The sequence below is a fragment of the Molossus molossus genome, unplaced genomic scaffold (assembly GCF_014108415.1).
Source record: "Molossus molossus isolate mMolMol1 unplaced genomic scaffold, mMolMol1.p scaffold_m16_p_20, whole genome shotgun sequence".
Classification (NCBI taxonomy): Eukaryota; Metazoa; Chordata; class Mammalia; order Chiroptera; family Molossidae; genus Molossus; species Molossus molossus.
In genome coordinates this window covers 20,962,203-20,989,060 of record NW_023425356.1, presented here as the reverse complement: position 1 = coordinate 20,989,060, position 26,858 = coordinate 20,962,203, and the positions used below count along the sequence as shown (strand labels likewise).

At 44.0% G+C, this 26,858-nt stretch overlaps 2 protein-coding genes across 7 annotated transcripts in view; both read right to left on the bottom strand.

Annotated features, from left to right (window-relative positions):
* PI4KB (phosphatidylinositol 4-kinase beta) overlaps positions 1 to 22,557 on the bottom strand; it is a 40,780-nt gene extending 18,223 nt beyond the window's left edge. For 2 of the 5 annotated variants that reach the window (XR_004960862.1, XM_036271928.1), the window contains exons 1-2: positions 12,773 to 12,895; positions 1,503 to 2,439 (exon numbers count right to left, since the gene is read on the bottom strand). Coding sequence is in view for 4 of the 5 variants with exons in the window: in XM_036271928.1 (XP_036127821.1) it covers positions 1,503 to 2,411 (909 nt within the window). In the remaining variant the exon portion in view is untranslated. Of the gene's footprint in view, positions 1 to 1,502; positions 2,440 to 12,772; positions 13,189 to 22,536 lie in introns of those variants that run through there. The other 3 variants (XM_036271925.1, XM_036271927.1, XM_036271926.1) reach the window with 2 other exon arrangements.
* Positions 20,106 to 26,607, bottom strand: RFX5 (regulatory factor X5). 2 transcript variants are annotated; one of them, XM_036271930.1, is made up of 11 exons: positions 26,533 to 26,593; positions 25,553 to 25,687; positions 25,269 to 25,302; positions 24,759 to 24,841; positions 24,375 to 24,416; positions 24,144 to 24,263; positions 23,851 to 23,970; positions 23,629 to 23,710; positions 23,125 to 23,326; positions 22,793 to 22,893; positions 20,106 to 22,641 (listed from the first exon to the last, which is right to left on the bottom strand). In XM_036271930.1, the coding sequence occupies exons 2-11, from the start codon at positions 25,666 to 25,668 to the stop codon at positions 21,652 to 21,654; spliced, it is 1,890 nt and encodes a 629-aa protein (XP_036127823.1). In that variant the 5' UTR covers positions 25,669 to 25,687; positions 26,533 to 26,593; the 3' UTR covers positions 20,106 to 21,651. The 2 variants fall into 2 exon arrangements, with proteins under 2 accessions (XP_036127823.1, XP_036127822.1); XM_036271929.1 differs by lacking the exon at positions 24,375 to 24,416 and having other exon boundaries at positions 20,145 to 22,641; positions 26,533 to 26,607.
* Between the last annotated feature and the right edge of the window lie 251 nt (positions 26,608 to 26,858).

Sequence of the window (26,858 nt, the reverse complement as noted above, 5' to 3'; positions counted from 1 at the left end):
TAGTTGAGAGACCTTGGACAAATCCTCTAACTTCTCAAAGCCTGTTTACAGAGTGGTAAAATAAACCTGTCTGTCACGGTTGGTGTAAAGTACTTGTGTCCTGGCCAGTATGGGTCAGTGGTTAGAACATTGGCCCAAAGAGTTGTGGGTTCGATTCTGGTCAAGGGCACGTACCTTGGTTGCAGTTTGGTCCCCAGCCTTGGTCGGGGTCATGCAGGAAGCAACCAGTCGATGTGTCTCTCTCACATCGATCTTGCTCTCTCTCTCTTCCTCCCACTCTATCTGAAGATAAAATGGAAAAATATGCTTGGGAGAGGATTTAAAAAAATATATACTTGACATGATGTGCACATAATAAGTACTCAATAAATGTTAGCTCTTTAGCCTATTAAATTATCATAAGAAAATAATGAGTTTCCAGAGAAAGCAGGCTCTGTAGTCTCCTTCCCTCCTGCATTTTCCCTTCCCTAGTCACTCTGACCTCCTTCTAGCTAAAAGAAGTCCCACTGTATCAAAAACGTGGGTGGGTTATGTACCCCACAGAGGAAGATGTCAGCACCATGGCTATATGCATTTTCCAACAAGTGCAAATTCCTCATTCTTTTCTCCCTTCTTTCTTAGGCTGGGCTGGTAGCCAGGATGGGAGCCAGGCTGGTGGTGAGTCAGGGGGGGAACTGGGGCACCATTGTCTAGCTGGGACACCAGGTCACTGACACTTGGTTGTCCACTGGGCAACTTCCCCTGCTATCTGTCCCTACTGATGTGCTTATCTCCTTTGTATCCTAAATGGATATCCACAACGGCTACTGTAGCTCTCTCTTCTTTCTAGACACTGGGTATGTTCGAGATTTATTCTATACCAAGATTGCTTCCTTCTTTCCTTTGTGCTTCTCCTAAATGATTTGGGAAAGATCAACATCCCTTCCAAATGCAGGTAGCAGGCATTCTGCAGATGCCTCAGTGATAGGGAATGAATCTTACCCTTATGAAAACAAAAAGTAGGATCTTCGGGGAGTGGGAGGAATTATGAGGAGTGGTCAGGAGAATGAAGCTGAGGTTCTATTTAACATCTCCCCTCCCCCAGCACACACAAAATTCATACACATCGTCCCTTCTCCTCCCTGTGGCTGCTGCTGTGAGAGGTTCTGGTAGATATCCCAGGTCTCAAGTCAGGGTGGGGAGTGTCTCTGCCACAATTCTCAGTAAGTAAGGAGTTAATGGAATGGCAGTGCAGTTTAGTAAAAACAGCGTTGGCAGAGTCAGGTGTATCAGCCTTGCTATTGGCTATATAACCTGAGACAAGTCACTCTATCTCTCGGAGTTCTTCCTTTGTAAAACGAGGCAGCTGGAATACATGAATTCTAAGGGTTTTTTCCATTCTAACATTCCATGCTTTTATCAGTGAAATGAAACAGAGGGAAGGAGAGAAAAGGACAGTGACCCTATGTCAGACATCCTGTCTCCATGCCACCTTGCCCCTCTGTCCCTCCCAAGGATTTTACCTCATCCTCATTCTCCACTTTGGGGTTGCTGGCTGTTCGTTTCAGATTGCTGCTGAGACTTATACTGGTGGTGGCATCTGACTTAGAGCGCTGGTGAGTCCTTTTAGAGGGAGACAGCCCTGTGTCAGGGGCTGGGCTCAAGGAGGGCAGCTCCCTCTTTCGGTGAGCTGGCTTCAGCTCATCTGAGAGGATCAGTTTCCGTAGCTTGGTCCCACGGGAGTGTCGCTGAGTGGAAATGTGCATGTCTGAAGAGTAGGCCCCGAGCAACAGGGCACACTGGAGGGAAAAGTTAATGCTCTGGCGGCAACGGTGGACTATGTAGGGCTTGATGGCATCACCTACGTCCTCGTCCATGTGGATGTACATGTTAAGCAACTGAGGCAGATAGAAGTCCACGTCCTCATTGCGAAAGCAGAAGAGCCGGTTGCCAATGTATGCTTGCACTCCAGGCTCCTTGGAGTTATACAGGTATGAAATGGCCATGGAGATGTCAAATAGTTTGGACTCAAACAGCCTCAGTAGCCAAGATTGTTTGGCTGAGTTGTTCTGCCGCCGCCTTCTTGCTCCCTTGGCCGTGCCCGAGGCCACAGTGGCCTCCATCTCATCTTCCTCCTCTCTTATCTGGGCAGGAGGATCGTCCAGGCAGCGGATCTCACTGTCCATACCATCCCCATTGACCAACTCCAGTGGAGTGCCTCTGCTAGAGACGGCCACACCTCCATGCAAAAGCTTGACCTTCTCCAGCACCTCCTGGCAGGCCTTTTGGGCCACCTCAGGGTCAATCACTGATAGTTCCCCGACCCCCTCCGTGATGACGCTTAGCAAGGAGCCCCCATTATTCCCTGGTGGACCAGGAGTGGGCTCAGAAGTTGGCTTCAGGGGGGCAGGCTCCACTACCGTGTCTCCCATGGCCACAGCCAGACTTCGAGCTTCCAAGCTACAGGAGGGAGGAGGGAGAAAGAAATAGAAAGGGAGACACATACACATACTGGTTAGTGGTGCCATCCTCAGGTCTTCCCTTTGCCATGAAACCTTCCCAGGCACCTCCTCTCTTTCTGTCTTCCTGGACTCCTTCAAAAACAGATGAAAAGTCATCTCCCGCAAAGAAGCTTTCCCTGACTACCTCCACTTCTGATCACTGCTTTCTTCTTCATTCCTTCTGCATTTAGTTACTCAGATTAGGCTCTGTTCCTAAATTGTATTTGCAAAATGTTCTTTATATGTTATGTTTGTATGTTTACAAATTCATCAGCTAGACTGAGAAGCAAATCTCGTGTTATTCCCTTGTCCGTATTCTATCTTTGTGCTCTTCCCATGCCTCCATTTAAATGCCTGCCAATAACCTTTTTCTTTTTCTCTTTAAACTGTATTTCCTTACACATATAACACTCCATACACATCTCACCTTTATTCAGTGTTAAAGTCTTGATGTATTTTTCTAGTTACAGATACTTTTAAAAAATATATGTTTTCATTGATTTTTTACAGAGAGAGGAAGGGAGAGAGAGATAGTAACAACGATGTGAGAGAGAAGTATAGATCGGTTGCCTCCTGCACACACCCTACGGGGGATCGAGCCCGAAACCTGGGCATGTGCCCTGACCAGGAATTGAACTGGGACTTCTCAGTCCATGGGACGATGCTCGATCCACTGAGCCACACCAGCCAGGCATAGTTACAGATACATTTTTACCTTTCATTTTAGAATAAAAGTTCCCAAGGAATAAGGGCAAGCAAATACCAGGCCAGGCTTCATTTAGAAATAAACACTTCTAGTCCTGGCCAGTTTGGCTCAGCGGTTAGAGCATCGGCCTGTGGACCAAAGAGTCCTGGGTTCGATTCCAGCCAAGGGCACGTACCTTGGTTATGGTTAGTCCCCGGCCCCAGTTGGGGTGGTGTGGGTGGCAGCCAATCGATGTCTCACTCACACTGATGTTTCTTTCTCTCTCCCTCCCATTCTGTCTGAAGATAAATATTAAAAAAAAATTTTTTTAAAAGAAATAAACACTGCCCTGGCTGGTTTGGCTCAGCGGTTAGAGCGTTGGCCTGTGGTCCAGAGAGACCCGGGTTTGGTTCCTGCTAAGGGCGTGTACCTCGGTTGCAGTTTTTCCCCGGCCCTGGTTGGTCGTGCGGGTGGCAGCCACTCAATGTGTCCCTTTCACATCGATGTTTCTCTCTCTCTCTCTGTTCCTCTCTCTCCCTCCCACTCTATCTGAACAGAAAATGGAAAAATGTTCTCGGGTGAGGATAAAAAAAAAAAAGAAGTAAACACCTCTAAAACAACTATCATCAACCCTGTTGAAGTTATGCCATTTGTCTGACTTCATGATGTCATTTCCTTTCTCCAGTGCTGTGGTAGCTAAAGTATAGTGGAAAGAGTCCTGAACTTAGAGTCAAAGAGACTAGGGTTAAAAATTCTGCCATTAGCCCGGCCAGCATGGCTCAGTGGATTAAGCGTCCTCCCATGGACTGAGAGGTCTCTGTTCAATTCCTGGTCAAGGCACATGCCAGGGTTGCAGGCTCAATCCCCACTGCAGGGCGTTCAGGAGGCAGCCGATTAATGTTTCTCTCTTACACTGATGTTTCTCTTTCTCCTTTCCACTCTCTCTAAAAAAAAAAAATCAATGAAAAAAAAATTCTGCCATTAAAGCCCTGGTTAGTAGGGCTCAATGGTTAGAGTGTCGGCTGGTGCACCTGATGGTTGAGGGTTCAAATTCGGTCAAGGGCATGTACCTTGGTTGCAGGTTCGATTGTCAGCCCTGGTCAGGACTTGTGCGGGAGGCAACCCATCAATGTGTCTCTTTTACATTGATGTTTCTCTCTCTCTCCCACCCCTCCAATCACTCTCTCTAAGGATCAACGGAAACATATCCTTGGGCGAGGATTAACAACAAAAATTCTGCCATTATGAGATGTATAAACTTATGCAAGCCATATATCTTCTGAGTTTCAGTTTCCTCGACTACAAAAATGGGAAGAACAACCCACAGCGAACATCATACTCAATGGGCAAATACTACAAGCATTCTCTTTCAGATGAGTAACAAGACAGGTACGTCTGCTTTCACCAGTCTTATTCAACATAGTACTAGAAGTCCTAGCCATAGCAATCAGACAAGAAGATAAAATAAAAGGCATTTAAACTGGAAAGAAAGAAGTAAAACTGTCAGTATTTGCAGATAACATGATAGTGTATATAGAGAGCCCTAAAGATTCTACTAAAAATCTACCAGAAAAAAAAAAGGGAAGAACATATTTATTTCTCACTGTTGCCATGTAGAATAAATAATTTCATGCATGTAAAAAGATCTAGCATTGTCCCTGGCACAAAGTAGCACTCAATAAATGCTAGTTGAATTCTAATTACTGAACAGGTTAGCAGACAGTGTGTGTGTACACGTGTGCATACACACGCATATACTGTATATTAAAAGGGAAGTGAATTACAGTTACCTTGTTGTTTGAAAATCTTCCAAAACATTTATGATAGCCCCCTGCTATCCCAACACTATTTTCCCCATTATCATACACATAGTTCAAGAAATGGAGAGGCAGGCTGTGGAAAAAAGAAGAAATCAGGCTAGAATTCATAGGTCTAGAACATCTAAAGAACAGGGGAAAACAGGAATTACATAACTAAGAATCCCTCTCTGGAGGGACTCTTGGAAGGAAATTCAGTGACAGAACCCTGTTGACAAAAGGCACTGCCTTCCTAGAATGATTCTCCAGAGCCTCACCAAATCCAGATCAGAAGAATCAGTGCAGAACAGGAAGAAATTTCAAAGTAAGGACTGGGAGAGGCATACTGTTAATATCAGATCAACCCAGCTCCAGAGTCTGGCTTTTATCAGCAATGAGCTCAGAAGCCTCCTCACAAATGCAGATAGAGTGAATCTAGGACATGTTCAAGAGTGTGGGCAACAGGAAGGCAGAGGCTACTGTAGAGCTGGAACGCAGGTAATTTCCAACTAATAGTGACATCACCTTTGACCCTAGTGAACCTGGGTGCATATACTTTGGGTAGGTAAAAGAAAGCTCCAGATACAGATTCACTAATCACTCTGGAAAGCACCACTTTCCACTGCCACCCTTCCTGTGCCTCTTCTTATACCTCTGAAATGTTGAGAGTCAAGATTGCTTTGATCTGCCTGATATTATGTAGTCTAGCTCCCTGTCTCCCAGCAGTCACCATTAAAGTCTTGCAGGAAGGCAGACTGGGAACTCTTCTGTTCTCAGAGATCACCAAAAAAGGCTACTTCAGTTTATCTTTCTCCCAACTCTGTCAAGCAAGAAGTTCATCCCCAAATTTAACATCCCTGATGCAGTTTGAGTTTGACATCGGTAAAAAAGGTGGCAACTCTTTCACTATACTCTCTTCCCAAATTACGCAGTGCCTTCTAAGCAGCAGAACCAGCACGGCTGCCTGTGTGGATCTGTTTCTACTCGCAACTATGGGTTGCACAGGAATAATAATAAGAAAGCTTTAGTCATCCCCTGCCACACCTCTGTTCGGCACTCTGCACCAGAAGGTCATTCTAATTCAACTGGAACCCCTAAATTTTAGGTCTACTTAGAAACTCACACGATAGCCTCAATCGTTTTATGCAAACAACTTCTCAATCTCTCTATACTTGGCACATCTTTCCCTTTTTCTCGACTCCAAAGACTTTCAATTCACCAAAACTTTATAAAGTTCATCTTTCAAAACTTCCAAAGAAGATGAAGTTAAGACATTCTCCCACATACAGTGTCTCAGATCTCACTACGAAATGTGGTAGTCTGCCCCAATTGATTATAGTGGGGATTATTACTGGCACCAGGAAAAGTGGTAAGGATAACATCATTTCTTTCATCCTAGGGCTCAGCTAGGAATCCCATATCACAGTATTCAGGGGACTTTCCCACTGAACAGAAACCCCATTTGGCAGCCTTTACTCTTCAGGGAACCAGATGATGTCAAGAGGTAGAGGAAAACCAGACTTCTCTCCTATAGAGGCAGCTCTGCCATTAGAAACTGCCCAACTAGAGCCGGGCCTCCCCCCTGGCCTCTTTGAGCCTCAGGGACTGCCTGCATGTGAAGCAAGACATAAAGAGAAGGAGGTTCTGAAGGGAATTTAGGTTGTTTTTTGCAATTGAGACAATAAAAAATAAGAAAGGGATTCTCTATAACCTAAATCCAGATATGGTCCTCAATGTCAATTCACTCACTTTCAAATGCAAAAAAAAAGACAGCTTTGATAAGTAACCATTCTAAAGAAAGTGAAAGGAAAAAGAAAGAAACAGGTACTGCATTCAGCACCCTTACTCTTATAAGTCAGAGAATAAGAAAAAAGTGAGAGAAGAAAATCCAAACCTTTAATATCAAATGACCCCCATGGCTCTCAATGACATTCAGACAACTGAAGCTCTACATTTTATACTAGGAGCCTAATCTAGCCTTCCAATGAGACTGGAAGGGAACTGAAGAGGCCTCCCCTGACTCAGCTTAGCAGCTGGCTTCTAGGAAAGATGAGTGAAAATGCTGACAACTGACTGGGTTCCACAGCTATGTTTAGGCAATGTCAGGAATCCTCAGCTGAGCATCAGGGGGTTTGTTCAGAGCAGAGCAGCAGCTGTAGAGGACAGAGGGGTTTATCGGCATGTGTTCTGTGTGATTGAGCATTTAAGTGAAAGTCTCCAGAGTACTCTGTGGGGAGGGGATGCTATCACTTAACCTGGCTTTCTGCTTCTCTTCACCTCAAAAGAATCTAGGCAAACCCTCCATTGGCCTTCACTAAAGGACTTACTGAACTGGTCTCTGCTAGGGCAGGACAGTAAAGAGCCCCAAATCAATGCCCTCACCCAGTTCATCACCATTCCCTTCTTCAAATCTCTTTCCATGGACTCAATAAATACGAATTGGTTCAGACCAATCTGCATGTTTTTATATGTTCCTGTATTTTCATAGAATGGCCTTTAAGAGATCATCTGATTTAGTGCTCTGCCTCCAGAGGTGGAATCAATTTTCCTCCTCCTTTTAAAAGATCCCTTTGAGATGGATCATATGAGTTGGAAAAAGGGAAACGGAGTTAATATCTTCATTCCACAAGATGGGAAGTAAAGAGAGACTGTTAAAAGTTAATGGAAAAGATCTAGGAATATATTCTAAGAAGCCTGAAACACTAATCAGAAAGAATATATGCACTCCTATGTCCATAGCAGCACTATTTACAAAAGCTAAGATCTGGAAACAGCCCAAGTGTCCATCAGTATATGAGTGGATAAAAAAGCCATGGTACATTTACACAATGGAATACTATGCATCTGTAAGAAAGATCTCTTACCCTTTAAGGTAACATGGAGGGACCTGCAGAGTATTATGCTAAGCAAAATAAGCCAATCAGAGAAATCAGTATCACATGATCTCACTTATAGGTGGAATCTAATGAACAAAATAAACTGATGAACAAAATAGATCCAGAGACGCGGAAGCATGGAACAGACTGATGAATGTGAGGGGAGAGGGAATGGGAAGAGAACCAAAGAACTTATGGGGGGTGGGAGTGGAGTGGAGAGGGTTACTGGGGAAACAAAGGGGGACATCTGTAATACTTTCAACAATAAAGATAAATTAAAAAAATAAAAAAAAATAGCCCTGGCCGGTTTGGCTCAGCAGTTAAGAGTGTCAGCCCACAGACTAGAGAGGCCCAAGTTCAGTTCCCACTAAGGGCACGTACCTCGGTTGCAATTTGTCCCCAGCCCCGGTTGAGGTTGTGTGGGTGGCAACCAGTCGATGTGTCTCTCTCACGTCCATGTTTCTCTCTCTCTCTTCCTCCCTCTCTCCCTCCCGCTCTATTCGAAGATAAATGAAAAAAAAAAAAAGCCCTACCTGGTTTGGCTCAGCGGTTAGAGTGTCTGCCAGCAGACCAAAGGGTCATGGGTTCGATTCTCAGTCAAACTCATGTACCTGGGTTTCAGATTTGATCCCTGGCCCTAGTTGGGGTAGTGCAAAAGGCAACCAATCAATGGGTCTCCCACATCGATGTTTCTCTCTCCCTCCCTCTCTCCCTTCTACTCTATCTAAAAATCAATGGAAAGTCCAGCCGGTGTAGCTCAGTGGTTGAGCACTGACTCATGCACCAAGAGGTCGCCAGTTTGATTCCCAGTTAGGACAAATGCCCAGGCTGTGGGCCCGATTCCCAGTGGGGGGCATGCAGGATGGGGCCAATTGATGTTCTCTCTCATCAATGTTTCTCTCTCTTTCTCCCTCTTCCTTCCTCTCTCTCTAAAATTAATAAATAAACATGGAATTTTATGTCTGATTAAAAAAAAATCAATGGAAAAATATCCTCAGGTGACGATTAATAACAAAAATAAATTAATTAAATAAATTTAAAAAGAAAAGAAAATCTAACCTTAATTAAAAAGCAAAAAAAAAAAAAAGGAATATATGAATGTTTCCTGTAATAGTCTTGCAACTATATCAAAATAAAAAGTTATTAATAAATAGAAAAAGTTATTATAAAAGGGAGGTTCAAATATGTTATTTAAAGTTTCCTTAATAATAAAATAAAAATGACATAATCATTTCCTTACATGAAAATGACATAATCATATAGACAAGAGGTATAAATCCTCTAGAGCTAAATCCTCTTTGTAACAATAAATCAAGGAATAGAAACATAAGGCCCTGGCTGGTTTGGCTCAGCAGTTAGAGCATCAGCCCGTGGACCAGAGAGTCCAGGGTTCGGTTTCCACTAAGGGCACGTACCTGGGTTTCAGTTTGTCCCCAGCCCTGGTTGGGGTCATGTGGGTGACAACCACTCGATGTCTCTCTCTCACATTGATGTTTCTCTCTCTCTCTTCCTTCCTCTCTCCCTCCCACTCTATCTGTATAAAAAGAAAAAAAAGAAAAAAGAAATAGGCATAGGCATTTTGTCTAATAAAGCTCTGGTGATAACCTTCAGAAGTAAACACTGAGTTAATTAAGAGGTTAACTCTAAAGGAGTAGGAGTAGGGATGAATGGAAAGGGACTGTTGAATTTCACCATAAACTCTCATATATCATTGGATTTGTTACCAAGTGCACATATACCTTTTTTTTTTATCCTCACCCGAGGATATTTTTCCATTTTTTGTACAGATAGAGTGGGAGGGAGAGAGAGAGAGAAACATCGACGTGAAGGGACACATCGAGTGGCTGCCACCCGCACGACCAACCAGGGCCGGGGACAAACTGCAACCGAAGTACGTGCCCTTAGCAGGAACCGAACCCGGGTCTCTCCGGACCGCAGGCCGACGCTCTAACCGCTGAGCCAAACTGGCCAGGGCACATATACCTTTTTAAAAAAATTTTTTACCCTCACCCAAGGACATTTTGCATTTATCATCATCATATAGAACCGGAGAGAGAGAGAGAGGAAGAGAGAGAAACATCGATGTGAGAGAGACACATTGAGTGGTTGCCACCCACACAACCCCATCTGGGGCCGGGGACAAACTGCAACCGAGGTACAGGCTCTTAGCAGGAACCGAACCCGGGACTGTCTGGTCCGTGGGCTGACACTCTAACCACTGAGCAAAACCGGCCTGGGCCACATATACCTTTAATAATGATTTTTAAAAGTTGCTCTCAAAAGAGATTCCACATCACTCTAGGCTACCTGTTCTGCTGTTAAGAAGTTCCTTCTCATGTCTTAAGGTCTAACTCAAATCTTGCTATAAGGAGGTCTCAGTTCATCTTCCTCCTTGACCTCAATGGTAGAGATGGAGACTGAGTACTAGTTTTTCTTTGTAGAAACACAGGGCTGAGCAGTCAAGCAGGCTCAAGCCCTACTAGAATTCAGGTAAATGGTTACCCAAAACCCCAAGGGGGGTTGGCATCAGGAGAGAGGGCATTTTCAAGCTACTAGCAGGAGGGTAGGGAGGGCAGTAGTCTCAGGATAGTTAAGTCAATATTGAATCAGGCTGAGAACTCTCCGTGCAGTGCCACGGAGCTAGTATAAGCAGATCCAGCAAGACAGCCCAAGCCGGCTCTGGGAGCCTCTGCTGAAACAGACAGATGACAAAGAAAGCAAGCAACCTGTACACTCACCTCTCTCTGAACTGATCCTGCTGCAAGCCCCAAGTGGGCTTAGACTAGGTCCTCTCTTATCTCATGCCAATTACTGAAAGCTTCCTCTCAAACTTCTTCCCCAAATCAAAGAATCTCAATTTGCTACTTTGGACGGTGTTCAGCAAACATGTTCTCTTGCAGTGTGAACTCAGCTCTGAGAAGGAAGCAGGGAAACCAGGGAAATAGGATTTGTCTTTGGGAGTGCTTCCAAGGAGTAAAGCTGCTCCTAAAAAGGGAGGTTATGAGTAGACTGCACTCTGGTTAATGAGGAAAGACAAGGGAAAAGTGGGATGAGATAGTGTGATTATTTTCAAACAGATCTAGAGTGGGAAGATGAATGGAACTTCACGTGCCCTCTTTGCTATCACAGGCCAAGAGAGAAACATGGCATACAAAGGAGCAACTAGTTTCCTAAGTCCCATCTCACTCCAATTCTCTTTTCCAGCTAGCTTCCTCAAAGGTCTTGCCCACAAATATACTTTCCATCTATGGAATCTAGAGTTATGGATCAAAGGTACAAGAGGAACAGCATAGCAACTTAATGCAGTGGGGGGGAAAAACAAGGCAGATGAAAGAAGCAAGCCTGGAGCTTGTTTTTTTAAACTGATTTACTCCCATGGTTGTAGACTAGACCAAGAGAAAATTCTCCAGACAATTAAACCACTGCTAATAAATACCTTTTCTCTGAGAAACCCAGAATGTTTTGTAAACAAATAAATCTAGTCTAATTTTTCCCCCAACCCACATTCTGCTATTAGCCTATTACTGCACTGATGCCTATAGAGTGGGCCATTTTCCCAAAAAGGTCACTCTAAAGGTCAAGTGAGGAAGTCACAAGTTAAAATCAGAAGTTCTGATTTTGAATACATAAGTTCTTTCCATTGTCCTGTGCTCCTTTTCTCAGTTACCCCCTAACCTCACCCCAGCCCTAAGTTCTGGAAGCAACCAAAACTATTCTAGTAAGCCACAGACAGTAAACTGATTCCTTTGAGATCTGAGCAGGGGTGGGAGGATATTCTGCTCTGTGATCCCTTTAAGACAAGCCTAAAATTATATAATTAAAAAAAAATGTCTCACAACTTCATTCAGTTTCCATGCAGTCCTTCATCCCTCCTAGTGGCTGATCCTGAGTAGTCAACAAAGTGTAATCTGATAGGGACTTCTTCAAAACTTGCTCCATCCTTCAGAAAGACTCTTGTGTCCAGAAAAGCCTGAGTGAGACAGCTGAGGCTCCCCCTCCTCCCAACACATTTTCTTCTTAGTTCAAGGTTTGGCTAATCCTGAAATAAGTTGGTATGTGAAGATAAAGAGTAGGACAGAGAAAACATAAAGACCACAGGGAAAACAGAACCAAGTGTCACAAGGATCAGCAAAGTCTTTGAAATTCGAGGAAGAAGGTGTTGAAATTGGAAATCCTGAATGGGAAGAGGTACTGTCAGATCTCTTTTCAACAGGAAAAAACCTCCAAACGTTGGAGTATTACGGAAGGGGCAAAGGAAGCTAAAGGAAGTTACAGGGATCATAAAACACTCCAGAGAAGGGTAAGGAGTAAGGTTCAAGCATAATGCAAATGATACTTTAGGAATGACGATGAGATCCCTTAAGGACAGGGGAATAGGCAATTCTTGGAAGCCAGGAGCTGCGTGGTGGGCGGTGAGGTAATGGAATCTGAAGAAGTAGAGAAAAAGAGGGCCACAATCTTTAGCTCAGGGAAATGGGAACCCAGTGCTAGGGTTGCACAGAGACATCTGTGAAAAGGGGTGACATACGAAAAAGGATAAAGGCGGAGGCCATGGAAAAAAGATTTGGGGCAGATGAACATACCGGGAGGAAATACAAACAAGGAGGGGCTTTATAAGAGGCGTCCTGATGTGAAAGAGTTCACGACTTACGAGACAAAATAATTCGGGAAGAAGGCTGCAGGGATAAGAGGGAGGGAGGGGGGAATCCCCGGGGCAGAGGGAGGAGCTAAACAGAAGAGGAAGCCAAAAAGCAGAGAAGTACCCCAGGCTTGGATCGAAAGGGTGGAGAAGGAACCCGGGTGCAGATGCCACCGGGAGGGCAGTTTTGTAGTCGAACCTAGGTGTGGGGACGGGGGGAGGCTGTGTGGGACAGCGTGGGAGGGGGACCTCCACAACACAGGACAAGAGGGGCTAGCGGGGTAGGAGTCGCTTACCTCCGGGGGACCCCCGCGGAGGGGGTGGGGGCGGTCGGAGTCGGGCTGCCGACACCGCCGCCTCAGCAGCAGCGGCCGCTCCTGAGTTCCATTGGCCGCCTGCGCTTCCCTGACAGCGGCCGCGGCGGCTGCACCAGGCCCCGGCTGCGGGGCTGCCCTTGGCGCCGCCTGAGGGGGCCTTTGCGCTGCCTGAAGTTCGACCGGGCCACACAACCTCCTCTTCCTCCCTCTGCACAACCAAGATCCTCCCCCAAAATATCCCCAGCAGGGCTTGATTTTCTTAAATCCAAGCCCTTTTTCTTAGCATATGCTTTCCTGCTTGTCCGACGCTCAGGACCCTAGGATCCCACAGTAACCTAAGGAGTCGAGTGAGCTGCCTGGAACATGCCTGTTCAGAAATAAAAAAGGGGGCGGGGAACAGATGTTTGGAAGCTGGGGAGGGAGGAGAGGTCGAGGGGAGGAGCCTACGGGTGGAAGGAGGGGCCAATCTTTGAGAGGCGGACCTAAGAGGTCGAGTTTGAGAGACTAAGGAAGCCGAAAGGGAAGAAAATTTTCCTGAAAAAAGGGCAGGGGCTCCCGGCCCACAGCAGAGAGTGGCAGGCGGGCGTGGGTACCCTGTAAGAGGAGACGCACAGACATATTGCGTACTTCCATAAGTACATGCAAATTATATGTAAATAAGTCCGCTTGAGTTAAGAGAGTTCTCGTAGTTGCAGTCAGTGACCTTACCCCCTCCCCTATTCCACACGTCTCCCTTAGTAAATCAGGCCGTGCAATGGACGCTAGGGCCCAGTGAGGAGAGGAGAAAGAGAGAGGGTAGGGGGGTAAGATCGTCACCCTCAGTACCCTTTTCCTATTCATTTTAAAGGACGATGCCCAGATTACGCCCCTTTTCGCTTCGGGAATCTATACTACCGCGTCAATCTTTTGCCGATAGCGTCGCATCTCGAGGCCGCGGTTCTGCCTCGGAAGTCACCACTTGCCTGGGTAGCCTTTGGCCTCCAGCCTCTGCACGTCGACCTCTCTAGGGAGGGGCTGGACAGGGTCAGTTTGGGAGAGGTGAGTGAAATGACACAGGCTTGGAGGGCACAACCCTTCCTTCAAAACAGAACAAAATCATGTAAAACTAAACGAATAAACAAAAACCCACCCTACAAATGGACCTCTGTTGGTTTTGTGTATCTGACAGCATTTTTATTGATTGGGAGCTCTCTCGATCAGAGCCTGCCCCAATCCTCATAGGGCCTTATTTATTTTGATATTGAGGCTAGTTATTTGAGCCCAGATCTTGGATACCACCTTTCCTGCCAATTATAGGCTGTTTGATTTGGGATGACTGTTTTAATCTCTTTGAACCCAGGTTTCTATATCTGCAAAGTGGATCCAGGAATACTAACACTTTATGGGGTTTTGTGAGGATTAAAAGAATACAGATTGCTACTATGTATATATTACTATTATTGTGACCATAACATAGGGTAGATGATGAAAGAAAAGAGGGTCACTGCTTTGGTGTTTAATTGGAAGGCAGAATAAAGGTAATAGCTTGAAAATACCTATGTGAAACATGCAATATGTACAAAAGTTGAAGAAATAGGGTACCTAATTGCTGAAGGAACATAGGGGAGTATGGCTAACAGGGAAGGCCTAACTACTCGGTATACGGTGAATTAATGGATGGCTTCAAAATATTGTTAAGCTATGTCTTATAAGATTTATTGGATATGATTCAGCAGAACAAAAAAGAGAGGAACATTGCCCTGCCGGTGTGGCTCAGAGGTTGAGCATGACCCATTCACCAAGAGGTCGCCAGTTCGACTCCAGGTCAGAGCACATGCCCCAGTTGTCGGCCTGATCCCCAGTGGGGGGCATGCAGGAGGAGGCCAATCTATTTTCTCTCTCATGGATGTTTCTATCTCTCTCTCCCTCTCCCTTCCTCTCTAAAAATCAATAAAGGAAAAAAAATCTTAAAAAAAAAAAAAAAAAAAAAGCATTCTGAAGGCCAAAAAAATTGTATGCTGAAGAATAGAAACGGGAATTTGCTCAAATTATGAGAGGGCAAGCTGATAAACTACATTAAAGCAGGAGTACAGTAACAAGATGAGCTGAGAAAGAGACTGAGAGTACCAAAGATAGTTTAAATTTATCGACACTGGTCTGGAGTGGGGAATCACTAGAGCACCTGTCAGGCCTAGCAGCTCTTGGCTAGCTCCCAGTTAGCTGTCAGGCAAATATCAAAACGTGATGGCCCTGCTTTTGCCTAGTTTAAAGTGTCACACATTCATTCCCTCCAGGGGTAGGGTTCCAAAGGGCCATAAGATCACCTCTGTGAAATATTATAAAGAGAGATGTGACAGCTCTGTTTTTTATAGTTGTAAGCTTTTTTATTTTCTCATAACAAAAAACATTTCGGGAACATCTCTGTTCAAATTTTAGGAACTTTTATAGCTACAGGTAGTAATAAATCATTAATGGAGACCGGCCCCCCCCCCCCAAAGTATTAAGTAGAAGTTTGTTTCAAGTTTTCTGTGTTTATAATTCTGAGGGCTCTCATATATGTATACTTCTTTGCATCTTTTTATGACTTTGTCTTTCTCACTTCTAAAGGGTTTTTGTTTGTTTATTTTGTTTACCCTCTATTTCTATGAGTTTCCAAATCCCTTAGTCTCCGCAAGGCAGAAAAGGATTCATTTTTGTATTTCCAGCTATATCCTTAGTTTCTGCCACAGGAAAAAATGTTAATTTTGGTCTGGCTGGTATGGTTCAGTGGATTGAGCAACGTCCCATTGAGAGGTCCCGCTTTGATTTTCTGACAGGGCACATGCCTGGGTTGCAAGCTTGGTCCCCAGTAGGAGCTGTGCAAGAGGCAGCAGATCGATGTTTCTCTCTCCCCCTCCCTTCCTCTCTCTCTAAAAAAAATCAATAAAATACATATTTTAAAAAAGTTAATTTTGTTGGCATTGCACCAGGAAAGTAGCAACAGGGTCAGGTAATATCATTTATATTACTTAAATTTCATCAAATTAGAGAAAGAAGTTGGCTTACTTATCAAGAATTGGTAAAACTGGGACTCAGGTCATAATATAGCTCTAGTTATATTTTATTTATTTTTTTCCTTTATTGATCTTAGAGAGAAAAGAAGGGAGAGGGAGAGAGTGAGAAACATTGATGAGAGAACATCAATTGGCAGCCTCCTGCATGCCCCCCACTGGGGATTAGGCCCACAACCTGGGCATGTGCCCTGACCAAGAATCAAACTGGCGACCTCTTGGTGCACAGGTCAACACTCAACCACTGAGCCACACCAGCTGGGCAGCTCTAGTTATATTATAAACACTTCTGTAGTTAAAGAAATTATAGTGATCCCCCCAAACCATGGTATTTTGGGCTTTTTATTTTTAAAGAAAAGAAGCTAACAGTTATTACTCAAGCCTCTACTGTGTAAGAATACAAACATTACCTCATTTATTCCTCATTAAAGCCCTATGAAAAATATTTTATCCTATTTTATGGAAACTGAGCTTGAAATGGTTGTTATTGTTTTTCAAAATTGTTTTACTTCAACCCACAGTAAGAAATGCATTTTATATCATGACCAATGAAGAACACATAGACATGTCTTCACTGAGATGTTTCATGAAACAATACTTAACTCTTACTCTATGTAATACATTCTGATATTTTCTATTTTATTTCACTTTTTAAAAAGTTTTGCATCAGTAATTACTAAATCAGCTTCACAACCCACTAATAGGATATAATCTACAGTTTGAAAAAACTGGACTAAATAAATGTTCAAAATCATATGGAAATAGGTAAAGCTAAGATTTGAACTGAATTCACGTTCTTTCCAGTAAAAAGAAGTTTCCTCATGAACATTTCATAGATATTGCTTTATTAGTTATGTTATGCTTAGTTTTATCTTACAGGATGGAGCCAACAGGATGATCCTAGACAAAGAAGTAGACCTATGAAGGAAACATAACATGAGCCCTGGCTGGTTTGGCTCAGGGGTTGGAGCGTCGGCCTGCAGACCAGAGAGTCTTGGGTTCGGTTCCCGCTAGGGGCACATATCAAAAAAAAAAAAAAGGAAACATAACATGGAACAAAACACCTAGACAAATACATAATGATATTAATTCCTCGGTTTGGTATGTCAGTGAATGTGGCATTTGCTTTGATTTCTAATGAAAGTTGTTACCCACAAAAATGGGCAATAAATTCATTTATTTTGGGCCACAGAATATATAGAGTGAGTTTGTGTTGGTTTAATAGCAAAATATTATTTCAAATTTTAGTAAATTATAAGTTATCTTTAACTTCATTTATGGTAGGGCTAAAATGAAAGAAGATGACACGGGTATGTGTATGTAAGGTAATGGGAATGGGAACAGGGTATTGGGGAGAGAATAAGGAATGGTAGAGAGGGAGCAGTAGACATTCCCCAAAATCTTAGTTTAGCCCTTCATATAATGAACTAAAGATTAACTACAGAATAACGTTTCATGTTAGATTTTAAAAATAGAGTAAGTTTTAAAAATAGACTACTTAAAAACCTTATAACATTCATGTAAATCTCAAAATCATCCAGTGGCTGGGTCTCCCAAAGTAAATGGATACATCCCCTAAACCAATCATGGTAAGAATATTTCCTGGATGCTTCTATCTATCCTATCATCAGTGGTTTATTTTTCCATATGTCTATTACCTCTAATGTGTCAGCAACCTTGTCCAGTCACTCATCTTCTCCCACATTGATAAAGGCAACAGATGCCTGGCTAGTTCCTTTTGACTCCAGTTCCCCCATCTTCGAATGCAAACTTTATGCTTCCTATACATTCATTCAGTCAACAGGTAACTATAATGGTTGTGTATTCTTCTTCCAGTTTATTTCTCACTGTTGTTCATACACATCCATTTTGCCTGACAGGTCTCTTTACTGAGTTATACTGCCATGCCCATACCCCCAAACCCCTACTTTTCCTAGAATGCCCTCTTCTTTTTCACTTATCTAAGGTCTACTTACCTTAAAGGCTTAATTCAAACCTACCTTTTCCATGTAGCTTTCCCAAATTACTCAGCCCTAAGTGATCTAAATTTATATTCAACTCTTATGTAGTAAAGTGGGTGTCATGATTTAGCTCTTTTTACCTTGTCTTATTTGTTCTGTTCTTGCCTTATGAGTTAGACTTGTCTAGCTAAATTCCTACTCACCTCTACTGGGAAGTCATTCCTGATCCCTGTCTGAGCTGTGTGCTATTCTTTTGGGCTCCCACAGTTCTCTGCTTACTCTTTCTTTTTTTTATCCTCACCCAAGGAGATTTTTCCATTGATTTTTGGATAAGAGTGGAAAGGAAGGAGGAAGAGAGAGAAACATCCATGTGAGAGAGACACATTGAATGACTGCCTCCCTCATGACCCTGACCAACCTGCAACCCAGGTACATGCTCTTGACTGGAATCGAACCCTTGGGTCCCCAGACTGAAGCTCTAACCACAGAATAACTGGCTAGGGCTGTGTAACTCACACTGTGCTGTGATCATTACTGACTTGAAGACTAAGCCTAAGTCAACTAGCTTCTAACAAATGCAAATACCAAGCACTTAAAAAAAAAGAAGAAAAATCTAAAACACACAGTAATTGACTCCTACTTCTGGCAACATGGATAAGAGAAAGGGCTTTCCCATTAAAATACAACTAGATCCTGGACAAATGACAGCAAGCATGATATTTAGTACATTGCTGAGCTTGTTAGAAAGGCAAATCTCAAAAAGCAGAAAAAATAACATTAAGCTGAAATCTGTATGAGGGATGATCAACCTGCAGTAGGAAAAGCATGTTTGCCGCAGGACAAATGCCAAAACCAGTATTGTGAACAGAAGCTAAACCTTGGACCTAGCCACGGAACAGGAAAAAACCCGGCACTCCTGAATCTAACTGGGACTCTTTAAGGGGCTAACAGAGTCCCAGGTCAAAAGCACTCTTTGGCTTCTGGCAGAAGCAAACACAAATCCTCTCTGGAGGAAGGTACTCACAGTTTAGGCCCTCTGGATTCCTACAGATTAACAAAATATGAGCTCGAAACCCCAAAATATAAAATATATAAGGAAACAAGCTACCACAGGTAAAACAACAACAGATTTAGACATCCAAGATAAGTTACAGAATATAAAATAACAATCCCAACAAATTTCAAAGAACTGGTATCACAGTGACCACATTCTCAGCATATATTAAGCTGAAATTCTCAAAAAGATAAATTTAAAAATACCTAGACATGGGAATTATACAACTTTTTGAAATAATTCATGACTCAAAAAAGTCATAAAGGTAATTTAAATATTCTTAGAACTAAATAATAATTACAATACTTTACAACAGAAAAAAAATCTTTACAACAGAAAAACTTGAGGAAGGTAGAGAAACACGTCCTTAAAAACTTATACTAGAAAAAAAACGCTTGAAAATCAATTAGATAAGTGTCAAAATTAAGATATTATAAAAGAACATAAAATTAAATCTAAAGAAACCCGAAGAAAGGAAATACTATAGATAAGATCCATAATCAGTGAAATGGAAAACAAATACAAAAGGGAGAGGATCAGCAAAGCCCAAAGTAGTAACTGAAGACAGAAAATAACAAAATTTCTGGTGCAATTGATCAAAAGAAAAGAAAGCACAGTAGTAGAAATAAAAGACAGGAAATTTCATTAAAAAAAAAGACCTAAAATTCACAAAATTTCAGAGAAACACTTTACCTAAATTTACTCAAGAAGAAATAGGAAGTCCAAACAGCCTATAATTATTAAAGAGATTGAATCAATAGTTAAAAATTTTCTCACAAAGAAACGCCAAGTTCAAATGGCTTAACAAATGAGCTTTACCAAACTTTCAGGGGACAGTTCGTTTCAATCTGATATAAACTCTTCCAGAGAATAAGACAGAAAGAAACAGTCCCCAACTCAGGGTATATAGACCAAAAGAACCATTTTAGAAAGTTTTTTAGAAATCTTGCTAAAAACAAAGGCACTAACATGTACAAGAATGTTCATAGCAGCATTGTTTGTAATTGGAAATAACCCAAAGTCCATTGATAGGTGAATGGATAAATGACTTGTTGTTTATGTACTTATGCAGATGAATGAGTCACAGATATCTACAATATGGATGAACCTTAGTAATAATGTTAAGTGAAAAAAGCAAACTAAAGGGTACTATTAAAGTATAAAATTTTCATAAAGCTGAAAGCAAGACTGAACAACACATTATAAAAGGACATATACATATATATGTATATATAATAGTAGGTAATTAATAAACACAAAATTAAGGACAGTAGTTATCTCTAGGGAGAGGCAGGGGATAGTACTGGGGAGAAGCACAAGAAAGACAATGATATTTCCAATGTTTTAATGTATAAGTTGGGTGATGGGTCATAGGTAGTAATTTAATTATTATGCTTCATAATTTATTCATGTTAAATATATTTTTATAGATATCAAATATTACATATTATAATTTCTAAAAATCTGCTGCAGTGGAAATAAATGAACAAATGAAATCTCCCTGAAAGAACATCTGTATTTCTTGGGAAGAGCCAAGATTCCCTGACAGAAGCTACCCTATGCAGAAGACAAAGTTAGGTCCTTGATAAATATTGGTGAGTTTACAGCATTTCCCAACGACCAACCTGCAGGGTCTGGATTCCCTTCCTATTGGTGCTCCCTGATACACAGAGCTACCTCCTTTCATACAGCTAGGCTAAACCCCACAATCCTGACTAGTCCTGACACATGTATGATAAGAGGCTGACACCTGGTGGATACAGAGTGAATTTAATAAAATGACCAGAAGTGAATATCACTCTCTAGTGATAGTGGCAGTAGGGTGGGAGACAGGGAAGCAGAAACGAGAAACTAAAGTTTACAAACAGGAAAAGGAAGGAACTCCATTTCTGAGCTGTAGGTGAAAAAAACAAATAGGGATTGTCATCTAAACGAGACTAAAAAATAGTCCCTAAAAGAAAGTGACTTCCCTCTCATTCCTTCTGAGACCAGAATAAGAAGAGGTTACAGCTGCAGTAAGAAAAATGCAAGATTATGAGGGAAAAAGCAGGTACAGCGGATCTCAACCTAGCAAGCTAAAACGTGTACTTAATAGTAGTGGCCAGGTGTCAACTGCCTCCCCAGGAACTTCCCCCTCCCACTTTCTAAGAAGGCTAATCCCACCCTTATTCCATAGATGCAGTCCCTGATGTAGATAAGCAAATTAGCATATACCATCCCTCTGGCCACAGGGATTGGTTAGGGGTGGACATGTGACACAAGCTGGCCTAATCAGAAGGATCAAGGTTCTTGCTAGTATTCCTGGCACAAAGATGCCCTGTTTCTGGTTGGATATAAATGAGGAAACATTGTAATTCTAGGAGTGCTGGCGGCCCGGGGTTCCTATGATCCTACAGAAGGTAGAACAGAGAGGTTGGGGAGGGGAAGGGGAGTCAATCAGGTATTTAGACTTACTGAGCCACTGGATCAGCTTTACCTGGAGCCAGCACTACCTCTGGGCTTTACAGTTACATGAACCAATAATCTTTATTTTTAAGCCAGTATGAGTTAGGTTTTCTATGACTTGAAACCAAAAAGATTCCTAACCTATATGTTCATCCTATCAGTCCAATCCTAACTTCCCACAGGATCCAGGTAAGGTCACTACAGATTTGTTAGTGACTCTAAAGCCAAGGGTATTGAGCTGTCTACACAGAAGAGCATGAATTCCCTTTAGAAAAAAAAGAGCCAGAGGAGAAGCAAGTGAGAAGGGCTCTACGAGGCAGACAGGTAAGAGTTCACATCTGGATATAAACACTCTTCTCTGCATACCTATCAGGGGGGTGTTGCTTTGGGGTCTTTCTGCTCATGGGATGAGGAACTTTGAAGTATATGCCCCTTTAAATCTTTATTACCCTGTGCTACAGTGCCTACCTCTCCCTTTTCCAAATAAAGAGCCTCCTTTTGGCTTCTACTGCCCTTGATGACACTCACTTTCGGGGTGACAAGAGGAATTTTATCTTCTCCTTTGGCATGGCGGGAACTGGGGCCCCTTCCTCCTTTAGATATAGCACCATCTTCCTGACTTTGGGCAAGCACCAACCCCTTCTCAGCCTCTCCCACTGGCCCTGGCTTCTCTGACCCTCCAGCTGAGTTGCTTCCAGGGGCCCACGTCTCCTGTGATAACCTTGATGAATGGGCAGAGTCCATGGCAGCTGATGACTTCTCAGGGGCAGAATTCCTTTCCCTACTTCCACCTGATTTTTTTCGAGGGCGCCCCCGTTTTCTTTTGGCATCACTCCCTGTATCCTCTATATCCTGCTTTGCTGCTTTTGCTGGTGGGTCCTGTCCATTGGCCTCACTCACAGTTACTTCAGCTGTCCTCTTGATACCCTTGTCATGAGGTCTTGGGTCACCACCTATGTATACCTCCCTATTCTCTGTGCCCAGTGGCTGAGTAAGCCCCCCAGGTGGAGCATGCCCAGGTCCAGGTCCAGGTCCAGGTCCAGGCAAAGCGGGAACAGTTGGTAAGATCATATTAATGATGGGCACAGCTGCCTGGGATCCCCTAACCCTATTGGACACAGGTAGTGCAGTCAATTTCAGAGTGCCTGAAGAAAGCTTGGGGGCCACGATGGATGGAGAGACGGAGATTTGCTGAATAAGCGAATGAGGGGCCCGGGGGAGGAGCAGAGGCAGCCGGGCCACCAGGGCATTAACCTGTGGGTTATTGGCTGCTGGGACTGGACTCTCTACTACACTCTTCTTCCGCTCTCCGCGTACTGGGGGACCAGCCCCAGCTCGGGGTTCCAGTTCCTGAGGAGGCTAAGAAGTAAAGAGAGGAATACAGTAAATGGAAAGACTGGACACCGGAGGAAACATGGGCACAGGAGGTGAAAAAGTATGGGACCCATGGGGGAAGGGTATATTAAGCCCAAAGGCCAGGGCAGCAAGGTTAACGGCATCAACTTCCTACCTGGGTCGGTCTCTCTGGTTTCTTATGGGCTCCATCCTCTGGGTTCTCTACACCATTCTTAGATTTAGATGTCCTTTCCCGAGGGGCATGTTCATCCTCTTCTGCAGAAGTGCCAGAAAAGGTAATAAGGTGAGGAGGAAACAGAATGGAGGAGTGTGGCAATTCTGACTAACTGGTGGAGACAGTGGAAAGAAGGTAGTCTAAGGTATGTCATAGAAGGGTCTCTAGGAATAGAAGGCAAATTCAAGGTATCTCTATCCTAGTATGTGGGAGGAATTTTGAAGATGAGAGTGGCTGAGGGTTTCTCAGAACACAAAACAGAGTCCACCCACCAGCAAGCCCCATGGCCTTAAGCACATGGGCATGTGCAGAGCGGGCAGAGATGAGATGATGCTGTAGCAGGAAGCGGGCGACCTCAACGATGGAGCTGAAGGACCGTTTCAAGATTCGCTCTGCCCAGTCACAGGTCAGGGCACAGGCTGCCTCAACCAGTTCATCCCGAGGTGCTGGGGTTACTTCTGGGCCCATATCTGGCTGCAGTGAGGAAGGACATGCCTCATAATACTTCAAACTAAAGGACCCTTAACCCCTCTTGAGCATCCACGTTGACCATAGTAAGACCAAACAGGAAATGGGAGTAGCCTGTACCATCCCTTCCCAGAAACCCACATATGCTCTTCATCCTCTGCCTCAGCCATAGGGTGGGCAGAAGGGCATATCCTATATACCCAGAAGCTATGTGCAGAATCACCTAGGCTGTGTCAGTCCTCAAACCATGTCCCAAAGACTTCCACCTTGGAGAGAAGAGTGCAATCAGAGCGTTGTTTGCTACTTACACTCTCAGAGCCCTTTAGGTCAAGGCCAGGCAAGGGTGGCATAGATACCAAAGTCTTTCTTCGTATGCCACTGTAGCAATATCTGATGTAAGTTAAGGAGAAACCAACACATGGGGCTCTCCAAACCCTGAGGAAGGTTGGGCTGTTTCTATTCCTGGCTCTCCACATCCATAAATTTTCCTCCCCAGGTCCTCCAGCCCCAACCTCTCCACTCAAGGATACTTGGACTGACCCCGGCCACCAAGCCTTCGGGCCTTGATGTCAGGGAAGATCTCTCTGATGATTTTGCCAAAGTTGGCTGTGCTGAGTGGGCGGCAACAAGCGAGGCTCTCACAGTACTTCCTGAGTGGGGGGAGGGGGGGCAGAGTTGGAAGATACTCAGAGAAGGAGGTCATGGGTGGGTTCAGAGAGTCCCCGGGGATCAAGTTTGGGAAAGCTTTTTAAGAAGTCAGACTCTGTCAAGGCAGGGAATTCTCCAGAGGCAACCTACCCTTCCACTCCCCACATCTACCCACCGATAGGCATCATAAACGCTTTGCTTTGGCAGACAGGTGTCAGTATGTTCTTCTAGGTGGTTGCGGATCCACCTATAGGCATACATGTACTCCTCATTGCTGAGTGTACTTGGCTCTGAGCTGCAAAAGAGTAAAAAAGAAAACCACTAGTAAATTCTCAACAGTTGTCCTGGTTCTATCCAGACTACCACTTCAGTAGTGCTGGACCAAATCACTTCACTCAGAATCTACCTTTCTCTGGTAAACCAATGCAGGACAGGGACTTTTCTTCTTCTTTAAAAAAAAAAAAAAATTTTTTTTTCTTTATTGCTTTTAGAGAGAGAGGAAGGGAGAGAGAGATAGAAACATCGATGAGAGAGAACGACTGGCTGCCTCCTGCATGCCCCCTACTAGGGATTTGGCTCACAACCTGGGCATGTGCCCTGACTAGGAATCGAACCGGCAACCTCTTGGTGCATGGGCTGATGCTCAACCACTGAGCCACATTGGCCAGGCAGGGACTTTTCTTCTTGATCAAGGACAGCCCTCATGAGTACTCCTATCCATCCCACCCTTTCCCAGGGAACCTTTAAGAATCAGAACCTCTGACATCTAAAAGTCTAGCATCAAACATACCTTTTGTCTCCAGTACTGGGCCCTGAGGGGAGCTGAAGGTAGAGATACAGCTTGTCATTGTCTGAAAATTTCTGTACATCTTGCTGAAGTAAGGAAGAACAGAGTCAAGAGAAACAATGAGGCTAAGAATGACCCATGGTAGAAGGTAGAACCCTCTGATCCTTACCAAAAAGTCTAGCTGACTTAGAGACCGTCAGACTGAAAAAAGACCTTAGAATGATGTGAGGCTGGGTGCTTACTGTGCTCGGAGGAGCCCTTATGAACCACCATGGTGACAGAGGAAGCAGAGAGGATCAGCTCTGATTTTATTTCTATTGTATTGGCTTTGGTCATACAGAGATGAAGTAAGATGCTCAAGGTCAAACTGGCAGTAAGTTGCAAAGTCAATTATCTTCTCACAGGATAGGTATCACTGCCTCTCCCACAAAAACTTTTCACTTACTCATGTCCTCACCATCCTCATCCCCCACTAATTCAATTTCTCTATTGCCCTCTCCCCAAAACACTTACCAAGATTCCCTCTACTTTGTTCTGCACGGCCTTACTGTGGAGAAGAGGAGAAAGCTGGAGGTCAGACACAAGATTTTTCCCCATTCTGTGTCTGATTGCTAGGGAGAGGAAGAGGACTTAAATGTCTGGCAGGTGCTCAACAACTGCTACCATGTGAACAATCTCCCCCTGGTCAGATGCACTTGCTTGGGGAGAGGCAGTTCATCTACAGAGGAAGTGAGGTGCTATAGGGATTATTATACCTGGGTCTGGAACAAGGTTTGGAGGAGGGGATGAGTACTTACGAAATGGTACCCCGGAGCCTCTGAAGAAGGGTGGTAGGTTCCCCTGCCTCAGCACTACCTGACGGGGCCCTTCCTGCAGTCTTTGGGCTCTTAGCATCAGGTTCATCTTCTGCCATCCTGGCATGAAGGCTTGAGCTGACAGGAGACAGGACATGAAGATTTTACTGCCCTTCCTGGGAGATCCCAAGGCACTCCTCATCTCTCTACCCAGAAAGAGAAACAGAAAGCAAGCCTCCGAATTTCTCTAGTGGTCTTTTTCTCACCACTTGCCTTCTCCAAAAATTAGAAAATATTCCATTACTTCTCCAGGCCCAATTATATACCTCAAAAGATCTTTGCCATCTCCATTCTATTTGCCCCACCTTCCTGCAGTCTCCTATATGTAGAAAACTAAAAAGGAAGAGCTAAGGGGATTGGGAATCCACATAAGAAATAAATGTTCATTTCTGACTCTGACCTCATACTGCCCTCTTCTCCTTCAAAAACAACCACCACCACAAAACAAAGTTATCTAATTCTCGAATGTACGCCTCACCGTTGAATTTCTCTGGGAGGTCAGAAAGGATACGGTCATATTCTGCCCTTCTAGGTTTGGAAAAAACTGGGCCCAAGTTCTCATTACTTAATCTTGCCTCCGCTTCGACTGCCGCTCCCCTCCAGGTCGCAGGCCCCTACGTCATCTCCCTCAACATCCCATCCCGAAGCGCGCCCCCACCCACTGCCCTTCCCCCTCCATTCAATCCCGGGTTGCTGCAAAGTAGGGGGTTTAGGGTTGCGGAACTCCTGGGCTGGGCGTAGGAAACCCGGTTGGGAAAATGAGGTCCCAGATTCGGAGCACGTGCACATGGGTGAAGAAGCTGTTGAAAATACAGCTAAAATCTTTTTCTCCTCTCCTCCCAACTGATATTGCCCCCTCCCACCTTTGAACAGCCGCTTTCCCACACAAGCAACAATAAAGGTAAGGGAGAAAGAGAAACTACCTCGTAGCCACCTTCACTCCAGCCCAGCCCCACGGTCCTGGCCCGGCGGGCTCGTGCGTTGCTTTATTTTCTTTTTTCTGAATGGCTGGAACAGCCCCGATCTGCCTAGATACTCGGACGGCCTGCTCTCTCATTGGTCGTTGCTGCCACCCGGAGACAGAAGGCGCCAGGTCCGCACCGGCTGCAGCTCAAGTCTGCCTGGTAACAGAATCTGATTGGTCAACAGGGGAGGGAAAATCCAAAGTTGGTCTTATTTGAGTCAAGAGGGGGAAGTCCTGGTTAGGTTTCGGTTAAAACTGGGGTCGGTTGGGACTGCCGGTCCCAAG

What these genes read in the sequence shown, in the direction of transcription:
- RFX5 (XM_036271930.1), bottom strand. Translation starts at nt 25,668, where the DNA reads ATGGCAGAAGATGAACCTGATGCTAAGAGCCCAAAGACTGCAGGAAGG. An exon ending in ACAAAGTAGAGGGAATCTTG is followed by an intron (nt 24,842 to 25,268) that starts GTAAGTGTTTTG and finishes TCCTTACTTCAG; the next exon opens with CAAGATGTACAGAAATTTTC. An exon ending in AGCGTTTATGATGCCTATCG is followed by an intron (nt 23,971 to 24,143) that starts GTGGGTAGATGT and finishes CCCCCCACTCAG; the next exon opens with GAAGTACTGTGAGAGCCTCG.